This window comes from Schistocerca gregaria, chromosome X, assembly GCF_023897955.1.
Source record: "Schistocerca gregaria isolate iqSchGreg1 chromosome X, iqSchGreg1.2, whole genome shotgun sequence".
Lineage (NCBI taxonomy): Eukaryota > Metazoa > Arthropoda > Insecta > Orthoptera > Acrididae > Schistocerca > Schistocerca gregaria.
In genome coordinates this window covers 292,405,896-292,421,458 of record NC_064931.1, presented here as the reverse complement: position 1 = coordinate 292,421,458, position 15,563 = coordinate 292,405,896, and the positions used below count along the sequence as shown (strand labels likewise).

Below are 15,563 nucleotides of genomic sequence, written 5' to 3'. Positions count from 1 at the left end.
ATTTCAAAGAAGAAAATCACAACTGATTGATTCTTTTGTTTTGTTTTAGGGCGCAAAAGCAACTGAGGCCGTACGCAGCCATGTTAGAACCTTAGAACACAAATAAGAAAAAGAAGTTAAAAGCAACTACATGTTAAGCCCAACTGAGGGCAGTAAAGTGAGCGAAGTCCAAGGACTTCTTGAAGAACGGTCCACAAAATATGCCGTAGAGACAACAGATGTCCTGAACTCAAGATTAAATGGCACCCCGTGAGTCGCTCGCTAAAACGGCCAATAACTCAGATGGCAAACGGACACTATAACATTGTTAAAAAAAGGGCATTCAGTCAGGAAATGGTGAACTGTCAGAGGTTGACGACAATGAGCAGATAGCAGTGGGAGATCACCACCTAACAAATGACAATGGCTAAAACAACATTGCCCAATTTGCAACCTAGTTAAATTGATCTGCTTGTGGCAAGAGGGCCAACATGATGTCAATCACATCACTGGGAGAGATTTCATTTCCCAAAAACTTGTTCCCATGAACAGAAGACCAATGGTGATGCCAAAGTTAAACCACCCATCGACAGACAGCAACACGGTGACCATCAGAAGGAATGAAAGATCTAGCGTGATGAGGTACGAGGACTGCAGCCTCGGCAGCAGCATCAGCAGCCTCATTTCCTGTCAGACCGACATGACCAGGAACCCACACCAACTCCATCACGAGGAAGCAAGTGGAGGCTTTCTTGGATCCGTCAAATCTCCACAAAATAGTGGCCCAAGGTGTTGGAGATAGCAAGAGGGCCCCGAGTGCATCATCTGCTAGGGTCAGACCAGAAATTGGGGAATGGAACTTGGTTCAAGAAAGCTGTCGGGGGTTGCCCTTCATGGCAGAAGAGGGAGTGAAACTGTTAAAAGAACTAGTAAATGAAATCCAGCTAGCATTCTTGCCGAACCAAAGAATGCGACGACACTGTACACACAACTGTAACAAATACAGTACACCATTGTTAGGTGGCTGTGAAAAACACAGAGAGCACATCTCCACACACAAATAGTGTCACGGCACGCCTCAGGCCACCAAGGGCATGGGATACGGCCCGATAAAGATGAAGTGTGAGGTATGGAATGTTCTGCAGAAATAAGGATAATGTTTGTAAAATATTCTATCTAGTCATCACAACTGGGGAAACGTTTTTCATCGAAGATTGCAAGGCAGGTGTAAAGCACCCAGTTGGCCTTAGAAAGCTACCAATTGAGTTCACACATACATGAGGTGGAGTCAGAAAACAGATAGCATATGGGGAATGGTCACACTATCAAGTGTCTGAGAGAATGGACCACAGTGCTCCAGTGTTAAGGCAAATGAGGCCGAGTTGATTGTGAAGATCAGTCAAGAGGGCACCTTTCTGAAAGACCCAAATAGGATAGTGTGCACTGAAGTCACTGAGTCACAAAAAGGGTGAGGGAGTTGACCAATAAGCTAGAGGAAGTCTACCTTGGTGACACCAAATGATGGAGGGATGTAGACGTTACAAAGAGAAAAGGTGAAGCGAGGAAGGAAAACGAAGACTGGAACAGTTTGCAGTTGTGTGTTCACCGAGATGGTTTGACTATGAATGTCATCCCGTATGAGCAGCCCAAGTCCCAAAAGATTCACCGGTTGTGATCCCCTAGGGGGGCCCACCACTCTTTGGTGAGTTCGTGCCAGGCACCTCTTTCCTTTCCATGCTGCATGCCTATTCTTCCACTATTCTTTTTCCCCTCCCTTGGGGAACAGGAGTGTGTGTGTGTGTGGGGGGGGGGGGGGGGGGATAAAAACTATGCGGACTGGAAGGAAATGCAAGAGTTCAAAGCATTCGAAAGGATGCAATTTTGTTTTTTTGGAGGCAGAAAACAAGCATATTCTGTGATTCCAAGAGCAGCCATAATACCTCCTTATTGGATCTAATGGCGCAAATGTTCCATTGGAGGAGAGATAAGATAGGGAAAGTGGAAGAGGGAAGAAATTAAGGGTTGTCACCTCAGTGGCTGCCGAGTGCCTGTCTTCGAAGACTCTCTGCTACAGGGCACAGAGGCTGGAGGATCCTGTTTCATGAGATCTACAGAGGCATCGGCACTCTCTCTGGGTCGGCCTGGGGATCCCAGGGAAGAAAAATGGTAAGCGGGGTCTCCTGGTGAAATGGAGGTCAGCCACATGAGGTTAACACGCGGCGTCACAGTTGAAGATGATCTCCAAGTTGGGTAATGAGAAGACTATCTTTGTTCAACTCCTTGGAGCCTTTGCAGTTGGCAGATGAAGGTTATAGCAATGGTGGTCAGGGGTTTTTCCATCAGCTTCCAGAGATCAGGAGCCCAATGTTTTGCTAAATTTGAACCACTCAAGATTGCTAAACCTGCTATAGGTCCTTCATCCTGCCAACAAGATACATACAGATTAAGTATTGTAACAGACATGGCAAGAGTGACCCAAGTTAATATTATATTTTGCATAGTGTATCTTGTACATTTTTGGCATTTCATATTAAGTCCTGTCAAACACAGGAACTGGCTTTGTCACTTACAATGACAATTATTTTTCATACTCAAAACAATGCTACGTGTAGAGCAGGCAACACACCTGTTGAACGTCTGAAAAGGATGTTTTAACTATGTTATGATCACGGCCATTGAACTGCTTGCCTAATACACTTGCCACATTACTCACTGGGCTCGAAATGTGATCTCTTTCTACCACAACACATACAGGGTGATCAAAACTGTTATAACCATTTCATTACAACTTACTCTAAACAGCACAGAAATAAGAAATCTAAGAAATCATGACAACACACACAATTAGATGCAAGAGCAGAATGCACAGATGTATGAGCTTGCACAAGATGAACAGGCACATGACAGCAATAGCTTGTTAGTGTTGTCTGCAGGCTAGTTTAACACTAGTCCCCCACTATTTCTTACTGTCCATTTCTATGCTGTTTCTCATTCTCTCTTACATATTTATTCTATTTGCACCTACTGTCATTACTTATAACTGCAGTTCTTAAATACTGCATGGATTTTTGCAGCCTACATCAGAGTCAATTACACCTCATTCATACCTCTTTACTTATCTTAAGCCAGCGTACTTACCATTCTCTGTGCCACGTAGCCTGAAGCCTACTACTATATTATAATCTTTCATACAGAATCACTGCACAGTTTGCCAACAAAAGAAATTATTTTTTTTACCCATCTAAATTTAATGTACATTCTACTTCTGTACCTCAGTAAATATATGATAATTTCTTGACAGCAATCTTTTCCTCCTTGAGGCCATGGTGTTTTCCTTAATACACTGTTTTGTTGGTGATTAGTCAATTTAGGTCCTTTGGACACTATCAAGCAACAGCACACAACAAATTAATTACATGCCTCCATTTTTCAACATGTCATAACCTGGAAATTTTATTTTATTTATCTGGGTCTGTGAGACCATGTAAGTCAAAGCCACTTTATCATGGAACAAGTCAGTACATAATTTACAGAATCCTGGTTAAAAGACTTACAAATAAAGAATTGAATTAATAAAACATGAGAACAGAACAACACATTACATAGAAAAGTTCTCAACTACTGAGAAGAACTGCACAGGCTAGAAAGAGTGCCGCAAGGAAACCTTTCAACTTGGATTTGAGTACTTTGGGTATATCACTTTATTTTTCCAATTCTGTTGGAAGCCTATTGAAAATGTAACATGCTAAGTAGTCAACATTCACTTTGTACAATGGTTAAGGAAATGTTATTGTAGTATATAATGTCCTATCTAGTGTCCACTGTATGACTTGCAACTGCCTCTGAATGAATCAATACTGTCAACAACAAATCCCTCAATGGAATGTGTGTACAGGGACAACAGCAGTGCCGGTTTAAGTCCCAAGCAACACACAGAGAGGTGCCGAGGGCACCCCAACTATTAGATTTCTATACAGCATGTATCACAGTTGAATATAGTGTATATCATAATTACCAGTGAAAACTGAATGGATGAAAGTGTAGTAGGGACAAGGGAAAAGGGGGAAGGTGGGGAATCATAAATCAGTTGTGAAGAAGTGTTCTTGAATCGGCCCTGGACAGCAGACTTAATTCTTTACCACCTGAGCAACAGCCTACATCAAGTTCACAAACTGACACAGCAGGTCTCACTACCAGTTTATGAGATAAGAATATTCCTGGGGAGTGCACAGAACTGCCTCGAAACATAACACCACATAAGGCAATAACGTGAAAGCACGTACAGTAAAGAAGTCTTAATTTCAGGGTCAGAGACAGTTGAGATAATTTTTATAGTGAAGATAGAAGCATTCAGTATCTGCCCAAGATCTTGAACATGATACTCCCAAAAAAGCCTTCCAGCTATCCTCAGTCCCAAGAATTTAAGATGGTTAACTTCACCGTCTGACCACCTTCAGACAGGAGTTTACTAGAGTTCCAGAGTTCCATGTCACAAATTGTATGCACTGTGTTTCGCAACTGTTAAGCATTTTGTTTGTTTCCTTTAGCTGTGTTTGATTTACGTGTCTTGGAACATCAGCTTTCAAGAGTTCTACAATTTATCTACAACACTAAAATTTGTATTTTAACTTGCAGACTACTGACAAAAAGTTGTTACTGAACATATTGCACAACTCTGGTGGATAACAAACAGTTTCATTCTCGTGGGAGAGAGGTGTAATATATTGAGCATCCACATTCTGCACTGACACCTCTTTGACAATTTGATATACAGTTTTAATTTTGTTCCGAGAGCTCTTTATTCTATTAGTCTAACGTACTGTTTTAGTATGTCTGTTGACATTTCCCAACACTTTGTAAAAATATTTGTAGTAGAATTCTGTTACCAGACTGACTGTCCCTATTATGATACAGCTCCTGTTTCACCCTACATGACATTCTTACATGATTAGATATCCAAATCGGTTGCTTATTAGTAATTCTCAGGTCCGTGCACTGTTTTAAATGAGAAGGAACAATTAAAGGATGTGATAATGTTTAGAGAAATAAATTTGTCATACCTTGCTTCCTTTCATCATCATCATCAGTGCCTCATTGTCTGACAGGTCATTATTACTTGGTTGGTTTAAAAGACAGAGGAAGGGAACGAACTAACTACGAGGTCCCTTGTTCCTAATAAAACAATGCCATAAGTATGACAATACAACAGATGAGATATCACACAAAACGGAAAGAAAGGAAAAACCACAAGAATGAAGGAAAGGCAACGAACACTAAAAGGAACAAAAGAGGACAAGAAAACAAAGGAGAGACAGTAGAAACAGAAGAGTAAAACAAGAAAGCAGATTACAGTGGCTGGGCAACCACAAGAATAAAAAGGAAAACCCAGCCACTCTGCAACAAATTAAAAACTCCACCCTAAAAGCACTGGGGTGGAGGACACAGAGGGACAAAGGACATGCGCTAAAACCTACACAGAAGTGTAAGACCCACTCTCACAGATAAAACGTAAAACAAAAGCTGCTGCTGAGGCATTGTCGCCCAAACACCGAAGGTTGGGAGCTGGGAAAGTTGAAAGTTCACCAAAGGGCGGCCAAAAGTGAGCAGTCCAGCAAGAGGTGGACGACTCATTTGGGAGCCACAGTGACACAGAGGTGGGTCCTGGTGACGGAGTAGGTAACCATGCATTAGTCATGTATGGCCAATGCGGAGCCAGCAGAGGACAACTGATTCCCTGTAAGAGGACCGCATGGAAGCTTCCACATATTCCTAGTCTTCTTGATGACACACAGTTTGTTGTGCATACTGTTATGCCATTCCGCCTCCCAAAGCCAGAAAATCCTGCGGAGTAAGACAGAACGCAGGTCAGCAATGGAGATGAATATCTCCAGAAGCGGTTTCTGCGTTGCCTGTTTGGCCAGCCAATTGGCAAGTTTGTTGCTTGGAATTCCAACCTGTTCTGGGGTCCACACAAACACCACTGAACGACGAGACCATTTCAGAGCATAGGTGGACTCCTGGATGGACACTACCAGAGTATGGCGAGGGTAGCACTGGTCAATAGCTTGTAAGCTGCTCAATGAGTCAGTATACAGGAGAAATGACGCACCAGGGCATGAACGGATGTGCCCAAGAGCATGATATTTGGCCACAGCTCTGCAGTGCAAACACTGCAGCCATCTGGCAAGGACTGTTCAATATGCCCTCCATGAACATATGCAAAGCCTACATGACCATCAGCCATCGAGCCGTCCGTGTAAACCACGTCAGAGCCCGATAACACATCAAGAATCGAGAGGAACTGATACCAAAGAGTGGTGAGGTTAATGGAGGCCACAGGGCCATGCAAAAGGTCCAGACAGAGCTGCGGCCGAGGCTTACACCATGGAGGCGGACGTGAATGGACTGCAAGAAGAGAGGTAAAGGGAAGGACTCCAGTTCGGAGAGAAGTGACCGCATGCGAACCGTTATCGTTGGCCCGGACCTGTGCCGCCGATGCAGGAGATGGACTGCTGTGAGCGAGAAAAGGAGACGGTAATTTGGATGCTCAGAAGAACTACGAATGCGTGCAACGCAACTGGTGAGCACTTGTGCACATCTGATCTGCAACGGAGGGAGTCCTGCCTCCACCAGTACACTGGTCACTGGACGCATCCTAAAAGCCGAACCATACACCACACCCCCATAGTCAATTCGGGATTGGACAAGGGCTCTGTAGAGCTGCAGCAAAGTAGAGCGATCTGCACCCCAATTGGTGTTGCTAGGAGGGCATTGAGGTGCTGCTACCACTTCCGCTTAAGCTGACGAATGTGAGGAAGCCAAGTCAATCGAGCGTCGAAAATTAGTCCTAAGAATCGATATGTCTCCACTACAGTGAGTGGACCATCATGAAGGTAAAGTTCTGGGTCCGGATGAACAGTAAGACACCGACAGTACTGCATGACACACGACTTTGCAGCTGAAAACTGGAACGCGTGGGCTAGAGCCCATGACTGCACCTTCTGGATGGCTCCCTTTAGGTGCTGTTCACCAACACCAGTACTGTTGGAGCAGTATGAAATGCATAAATTGTCTGCATACAGGCATGGTGTGACTGAAGGCCCGACTGCTGCTGCTAGACTGTTAATGGCAACTAAAAACAGATAGACACTCAATACAGAGCCCTGTGGGACGCCATTCTTATGTATATGTGGGGAACCATGGGAGGCAGCAACTCGTACACAGAAAGTATGAAGCGACAAGAAGTTTCAGATAAAAATCGGAAGTGGGCCCCAGAGACCCCACTCTTACCATGTGGCAAGGATACAATGTCTCCAGGTCATGTCATATGCTTCACCTAAGTCAAAAAAGACAGCAACCCGGTGCTAGCATCTGGAAAATGCTGCTCGAACACGAGGGATACCAGATTATCAGTGGTAGAGCGACCCTGCTAGAAGTCATCCTGACATGGGGCCAGGAGGCTACACGATTCCAAGACCCATCTCAACCGCCGACACACCAGCGGCTTACAAACAACATTGGTGAGGCTAATGGGCCAATAGCTATCCACGTCAAGTGCGTTCTTACCAGGTTTGAGCGCCGGAATGATGGTGTTCTCACGCCATTGTGATGGAAAGAGACCATCGCACCACATCCGGTTGAAAATGATGAGGAGATGCAGCTTGTAGTCAGGTGAGAGATGTTTAATCATCTGACTGTGGATCCAGTCCGGCACAGGAGCTGTGTCGGGGCAACATGCAAAGGTGCTGAGAAGCTCCCACTGTGTAAATGGGGCGTTATAGGGTTCTCTGTGGCGTGTAGTCAACAAAATCACTTTCCCTTCCATCTGCCATTTGAGAGTGCGAAAGGCTGAGGAGGGTAATTCTCCGAAACAGAGGCACGAGCATAGTGATCAGCAAAGTGCTTGGCAATCGCGTTTGCGTCGACAGATAACACGCCATTTATGTCAACACCAGGAACACCTGTTGGGGTCTGGTACCTAAAAACTCGTTTGGCCTTTGCCCAGTCTAGCAAAGGTGACATATGGCATCCACTGGTCAACATGTACCTCTCCCAACACTCCTCCTTCCGTTGTTTGATGAGGTGGTGGATGCGGGCACAGAGCTGTTTAAAGGCTATTAGGTGCTTCAGGGAATGGTGCCACTTATGATGCTGTAGAACTTGCCGATACTCCCTAATTGTCTCAGCAACTTCCAGCGACCACCAAGGGACTGTTTTCCGCCAAGGGCACCCTAACGAAGAACGGATCGCATTTTCCGCCACAGAAACGATTGTTGTTGTTACCTGCTCAACCACCACATCGATGATACCATGTGGGGGAGATTAAAGGGTGACAGCAGAGGTGAAAGTTTCCAAGTCCGCCTTGTTTAAACCCCATCTGGGCATGCATCCGTGGGTCAGACGCCGGGCAGTGACACAAAGATGGAGTAGTGGTCACTACCACACAGGTCCACATGTGCTCTCCAGTGGATAGATGGGGGAAGGCCAGGACTGCAAACCAAGAGATCAATGGCCGAATATGTGTCATGTGCCACAATGAAATGTGTGGCAGCCTCAGTATGTAAGGGTCACAGAGGCTGAGTTGTGGCACTAAATTTTTGACATCTCGGCCTCAGCCAGTTATAGCTGTACCACTCAACGAGGGGTTATGAGCGTTAAGATCTCCCAAAATGATGAAAGATTTAGGGAGTTGATCAATGAATGAAACCAGTGCTTTCAGGGATACAGCACCTTCTGGTGGAAAATATACATTGCAGACAGTCATTTCCTATGTTGTCCTTATCCTGACAGCCATAGCTTCAAGTGAGGTTTGAAGAGGCAGAGGTTCACTGTATACTGAGTTCAGGACATAGATGCAAACTCCACCTGACACAGTATTATAGTTACTATGGTTCCTGTAATATCCCTTATAGTCATGGAGGGCAGGGGTCCGCATTGCCGGCCACCAAGTTTCCTTAAGGGCAATGCAGAAATCTAGTGTAAAGTTGCCGTAGCTCAGCCAGGTGGTGGAAATAACTGCCGAAATAACTGCCGCAATTCCACTGGAGGATGACACCATTGTGAGACTGGGAAGGCATAGAACATTCACTGTGGCAGTTTATGCCTCAAAGTCACCTGCTGCCACTTACTTATTGCTTGAGAAGTCTATATACATTGTGTCTGAGGGTCTGGCGAGATCTAGGTCCTCAGCAGATGCCAGAATCTCCACCCCGTCCTGAGACGTAGAACTTATAGGTAGTGTTGGTGTGGGTGCCACTGCTATTTCCATTGTCTTAGGGGTCTTCTTTTTGAATGTCTCCCGCTGCTTCACTGGCTTAGTCTACAGGACTGAGGATGAGCATGAAGCCCTACAACCAGCTGCTTTTGAGCTCTTCAGCCACTGGTTGGTGTCATACTCCCCACTAGCAGAAACCTGGGAAGGGAGTGACCCATTCCTAGCGAGAAAATCCGAAGAAGACTTACACTTCTCCTGCTTAGAAGTGAGGACGGGCGTCCCAGATGGTTGGGTGGATGTTGCTCCCGAAGTAGATGGTGTGGGAGCAACACTGAGGGAAATGACCCCCACCATCAAAAGAGCAGGTGCAGTCTTCCAGCTCTGAGAGGCGACTGGAGTTGGCGGAGCTGATGATGCCAGAACTGTTGTAGCGGCGGTGTAAGACGACGACATATGTACAGGATGAAGGCATTCAAATTTTCTCTTAGCCTCAGTGTAGGTCAGTCAGTGCAGGGTCTTGTACTCCACGATTTTCCTTTCTTTCTGGAGAATCCTGCTGTCTGGCAAGCAAGGTGAATGGTGCTCTCCGCAGTTGACACAGATAGGAGGCGGAGCACATGGAGTATATGGATGTGATGGTTGTCCGTAATCTCAACATGTGAAGCACCGCATCGGGGGAGGGATATAGGGCTTTACATCACACTGGTAGACCATCACCTTGACCTTCTCGGGCAATGTATCACTCTCAAAGGCCAAGATGAAGGCACCGATGGCAACCTGATTATCCTTCGGAAACTGTGGGACACACCAGATGAAATTTATACCTCACCGCCCTAAATTGGGGTGCAGCTCATAGACTGCAAAAGAAGGACCTTATTTAAACTCTTATGTGGCGTGATGGTAACAGAAACGTCCCCAACATGTTACAAGCAAGTAACGCCCATGACTGAGCAGAGGATGCTGTTTTGATCAAGACTGACCCAGATCTCATTTTGGACAATCCATCCACCTCCCCAAGCTTGTCCTCTAAAAGCTCAACAATAAATGAGGCTTCATCATCATAAAAGATTCTCCAACAGCTCTCAAACATACAAGGTACCGGGTGGGATGAATAAGATCAGCTGCCATCCTTAGCCCGACGTTCCTCCCATGGTGTGGCCATGGAGGGGAATGATTTGGGGTCATACTTCTGTGTGTTGAATTGAGCTTCTGGACGCTTAGAGGCTGCTGGTGTTTCACCACCAGCAAGAGATGATGGACTACACTTCATCGCGTGTCATCCACACTGATGCCACCCACTCCGACCAGGGGCCTTCCCCACGGGCGCCACGCAACCGCCAAAGGCCACCTGGTAGGATGGACATTGCCGGGAGTCCCGATGCCCCGGAGTCTCAATTTGGTCCACCTGATTTTCATCTGTTTCCAAAACTTTACTTGAATAGTGATGTAGAATATTAATGTTTGTTTTATTCAGAAAGCTTTAAAAGTTTTCACATAAAGGATTCGGAGGCATTACTTTTCATCATGTCCTCATACATTTAGCCGCATTTTGCACTACAATTTTAACATTGAAAACATACTGTTGAATCACATGTAGAGTGAAGTACCAGAAGCATCTTATTACTACACCCAATTTCTAATTTAAGATATTAAAACATGCACAGCTATAGTACAACCAAATAATTCAGGGAAAGTGACAACTGACTGTGAGAAGAGGTGGGGGATACGCCTTACGGTTACAGTAAAATTAATATTTAAAAAGTTACAGATTTAGTTACCATAAAGTAACATGAGAACTTCTTGTGGCACTGGGAATTCAGTTTGGGTGATCACCAATTCAGCTACCAGCGTTGAACATGAACCAACCGTCTCCATGGTCTTTTCTACATTCTCCCACTGCCAATCCGGATCAAGGGGTCTATGATCAATAACCTCAATCACGTACTGCTTAAGAGAAGTGTCCTTATCAGAGAGGGCATGGTGGTCAACCAGCACAATCTCCACTTCACTAGACGACATTAGTAAATCGAAGTTAATTGTGTCTCTGTAAAAGAACAGTTGAGAGGATTAGAAGATTCAAAAGTTACAGCAGTTATTTGCATGTTACTCATAATTACATACGTTAAATACAAATGCTGTAAAAGAGAATGCCGCATGCCCATAGGTTTTAAGTTCCTATAGTAATAAATTCCTTTTCAAATGATAAATACCTGCAGAAAAGGCTTACATGACTACAAGCTCAGAATAATACCAATTCCTTACCATATCTGAGTAGTTAACACGCCAGCTAATCAGACCTCCTGCATACATTGAAGTCTTGCTAATAGTATTAAGTGAAGGCAAGAGTTCCGTTAAATGATCTTTTGCCAATCATTGTATTAAACAAGTCTTTACACATCAAGAAAATTTTCTGAAAAATCAAAAATATCTTAACATTTACAGGTTGTATTGCTAATTATGAACTGAAAGTTCAATTTAGGATACTCTAATATTACTGTCACTGAATCCTTCCAAAGATGCCCAAATCTACTGCTGCACATTTTCCATGAAAGTGTCATTACCAACAAACAAGCAGCTGAATACACACCAACACAAATTAATTAAAATGAAGTCTGAAATTTAGTTTATCATTTATATCTGTTGCCATACATACTGCTCGACCTGTACCACTTAAATGCAGTAATGGTACAGAATATAAATGTAAATCTAGAAATGTTTTGATGGGTGACTGAAGCATATTCTCCAATGAAAATTTTCGCATAAGCAACTTAAAATAGCAGCTGGTAGTAGACATCTTGCTTTGGCATATGGTTTAAAGCACAGGTGTTTCAGAAAGATTTGTTTTCACAATACTATTTTCTACATGCATGCAGATAGAAATTTTGGGGAAATTTTAACTTGTGCACAGAAACTAAAAGCTTACCTCAGTGTCAATCGCAAGTTTGCAATTCACATGGTGGCTTGTAGTCATATCCTTGGTACAAAAACCTCAACGATTTGTTCATTTATTACACAACGTGCATCAAGTCGAGATAGTGACAACACTGCAAGAAAGTGCTTTTAGTGTTCTCTACTTCAACAGGTGCAATTCAGTTGCAACTGTGTGGCATGGTTTATGTTGTGAGTACAGCAGTGCACCTTCTACAACAAGACATCAATGGCATCAGCAAATTAAAACACTGTTTGTGTAAGGAAAAATCACGTATAGCTCCCACGCTCATTCATCTGTAGTGATTTAGGGAACCATCCTGTAAGTATGAGTCCAATGCCTTTCCATTCCACTGCCTGACTTGCTGCGCTCAGAATAGCTATTTTCTGAAATATTAATCATAAATCAGACGAGCTGAAATGAAGATCTATACTTTTATTGCAGAATACCACAAGGTCAACAATTTCTTTTAACTTATCTTTTTTCTATGGTGGAAGCTGTACAAACCCTGAACATCCACACCGAGATGACCTGACTAGACAACACTGTTGCCTTTTTTCATTGCCATAGTTTGAATTCCATCTCCAACAACAGTGTGATATAGGACACTACCAATGCCAATTACAAAGGGCCTGTTATATTTACATTGTCACATGAACCAATTAAAGCTCATGATTCACTTCTTCATGATAATTATTTGTTTTCCCTGGCTAATAAATGAGGAGACAGTTCAATTTGAAACTTTATAAAGTTCCTAGGTGCAGGAGAGAATTTTTGCACCATTTACCATGTAAACAGCAGTAATTCTACAAAAACTATAGTCTATCCAGTCTTTTCTGAAACAATTATCAGCATTAATCTACATTCCATCCAGCCACATTGTTTCCAAATGGTGCCCTCATAATATCTCTTATAAACTGAAAGTACCATGCAACAGCACCTCATTCAATAACTGTGACCACATGTTCCTTAAACTATGGTACTTCACTATTACTAACAAGAAATTGTTACCACTGAATAATTTTGCCTCAAAAAATTGTTACCACTGAATAATTTTGCCTCGCAAAGAGTAAAAAAAAATACCCCATGGTCTCTATCAAAATATTCCTGCATATCTGTTCACACAAAGTGACAAAATGCTGAACTCTACATTCAGCAACCACATTTTTCTGCACGCTTTCACTGTAACTGTCTTCAGATATTCTGTTGGTTGGTTGGTTTAAAGGCAGGAAAACGGACCAAACTACGATGTCATCAGTCCCTTGTTCCTAATAAAACAATCCCACAAGTGTGAGAATAAAACGGACGAAACATATAACACAAAATGGAGAGAAAGGAAAAGCCACAAGAACGAAGGGAAGGCAACGAACACTAAAAGGAACAAAAGAGGACAAGAAAACAACAGAGACACTAGAAACAGAAGAGAGTAAAACATGAAAGCAGATTACAGTGGCTGGCCGACCACGAAAATGAAAAGGGAAAGCCAGCCACTCTGCAACACATTAAAAGCTCCACCCTAGAAGCACTACGGTGGAGGACACAAACGGACAAAGGACATGCACTAAAATTTACAATGAAGTGTAAAACCCACTCTCACAGATAAAGCGTAAAACTAAAGCTGCTGTGGAGGCATTGTCGCCCAACACCGAAGGCAGGGTGGTGAGAAAGTTAAAAGTTTGCCGCCGAGCAGCTAAAAGTGGGCAGTGCAGCAAGAGGTGGACAACTGTCATTTGAGAGCCACAGCGACACTGAGGTGGGTACTCACGACGGAGAAGGTAACCATGCATTAGGCCGGTATACACTATCAAATTCCTTTGTCAAAAATCTTTGTCAAAGATATTTGATGGTGTAATAAGAACTTTGTCAAATGTCGTCCAATATTTGATCAAATCTAGAGCCTCGCTGTAGATTTGATCAAAGAAATCGCTTGTCTTCTGTTCACTGCAATGTGACATGTTACCACATGGAGCGCTAGCATCGCTGCAACGTTCTCTCGTCTGTAGTGTTTTTATAAACATTGCCGGTAAATACAATTTGTGTGTGCCGACAACTACAAAATTAATAGAGATGTATGAAGCTGATGAGGCGCTTTACAGCATGAGACACCCTGAATACAAAAATAGATTAAGAAGATTGGAGACCTGGCCTGACCAATGAATATTGTGCTTTGTGATATGAGGATACACTTCACTGAGCACATACAGAAATGTATGCTCATCCATTCTTAAGTAATTGATGTAAGACTTAACATCTTACACTGTGAGCTCACAAAAGTTTTGTTGAATGCTTTTATCGTGTCATCATAAAACCCACGGCTTCACCCAGATTAGATTAGTTTTTCGTTCCATAGATGCGTGCTGAGGAGATCCTTGTGGATGTGGAACATGTCAATTTTTTTTAAGCTGAAACAACAATACTAATAGTATGAATAAATACATCATTTTTTCTATTAAAAATTTCGTCAATGGAGTTGGCCACTAGTAAGTCTTTCAGGCTCCTTTTAAACTGATCTTTATTTGTAACTAAATTTTTTATGTTTCCTGGCAAATTATTGAAAATTAGTGTTCCTGAGTAGTGGACCCCTTTTTGAACTAAAGTAAGTGCTTTTAAGTCCCTGTGAAGATCATTTTTGTTCCTGGTATTGTATGTATGAACTGAGTTGTTTGTTGGAAAAAGAGATATTATTTAGGACAAATTTCATTAAGGAGTAAATATACTGAGAGGCAGTAGTTAGTATACCCAGTTCTTTGAAGATGTTTCTGCAGGACGTCCGTGAATTTACTCCACAAATAATACATATTACACGCTTTTGGGCTCTGACAACTTTTGTTTGACCTTAAGATTTACCCCATTTACCTCTGTCTGCTAAAACTCGAATTGCAAATACAGATTTGTTAAGGCGTTTCTGCAGTTCTGTGGTGTGCTCCTCCCAACTGAATTTATTATCAAGCTGTAATCCCAGGATTTTAAGACTGTCAACCTTGTATGTATGGTTCCTTTTTCCCACCACTTCTTTTCCGCATGTGCACACAATGCAATTGCGGTACGTGCAACTGCTGCAGTTAATAACAAGTTGTTGTCAGCCATCTTGAACTTTAACGAAAAATTTGATGACAGTGTAACACCCCTTCTAGCGCTACATCAAAGATCTTTGTCAAATATACTTGACGGAATATTTGATCACATCTTTGATCAAATCTTTGACAAAGAAATTTGATAGTGTAATACCGGCCTTAGCCACGTATGGCCAATGCGGAGCCAGCAGATGACAACTGATCCCCTGCGAGAGGCCTTCATGGAAGACATCCACACATTCATCGTCTCCTTAATGACATGAAGTTTGCTGCGCGTACTGTTACGCCATTCCATCTCCAGAAGCCGGAAGATCCTGCGGTGTAGGACAGAATGCAGTTCAGCTTCGGAGATGCTTATCTCCAGAAG

At 43.1% G+C, this 15,563-nt stretch overlaps 1 protein-coding gene across 1 annotated transcript in view; it reads right to left on the bottom strand.

Annotated features, from left to right (window-relative positions):
- Positions 1 to 15,563, bottom strand: part of LOC126298969 (exopolyphosphatase PRUNE1-like) — a 134,437-nt gene that overhangs the window by 102,849 nt on the left and 16,025 nt on the right. The window contains exon 3 of the mRNA XM_049990587.1: positions 10,972 to 11,237. Coding sequence (XP_049846544.1) covers positions 10,972 to 11,237 — 266 coding nt within the window. The remainder of the gene's footprint in view (positions 1 to 10,971; positions 11,238 to 15,563) is intronic.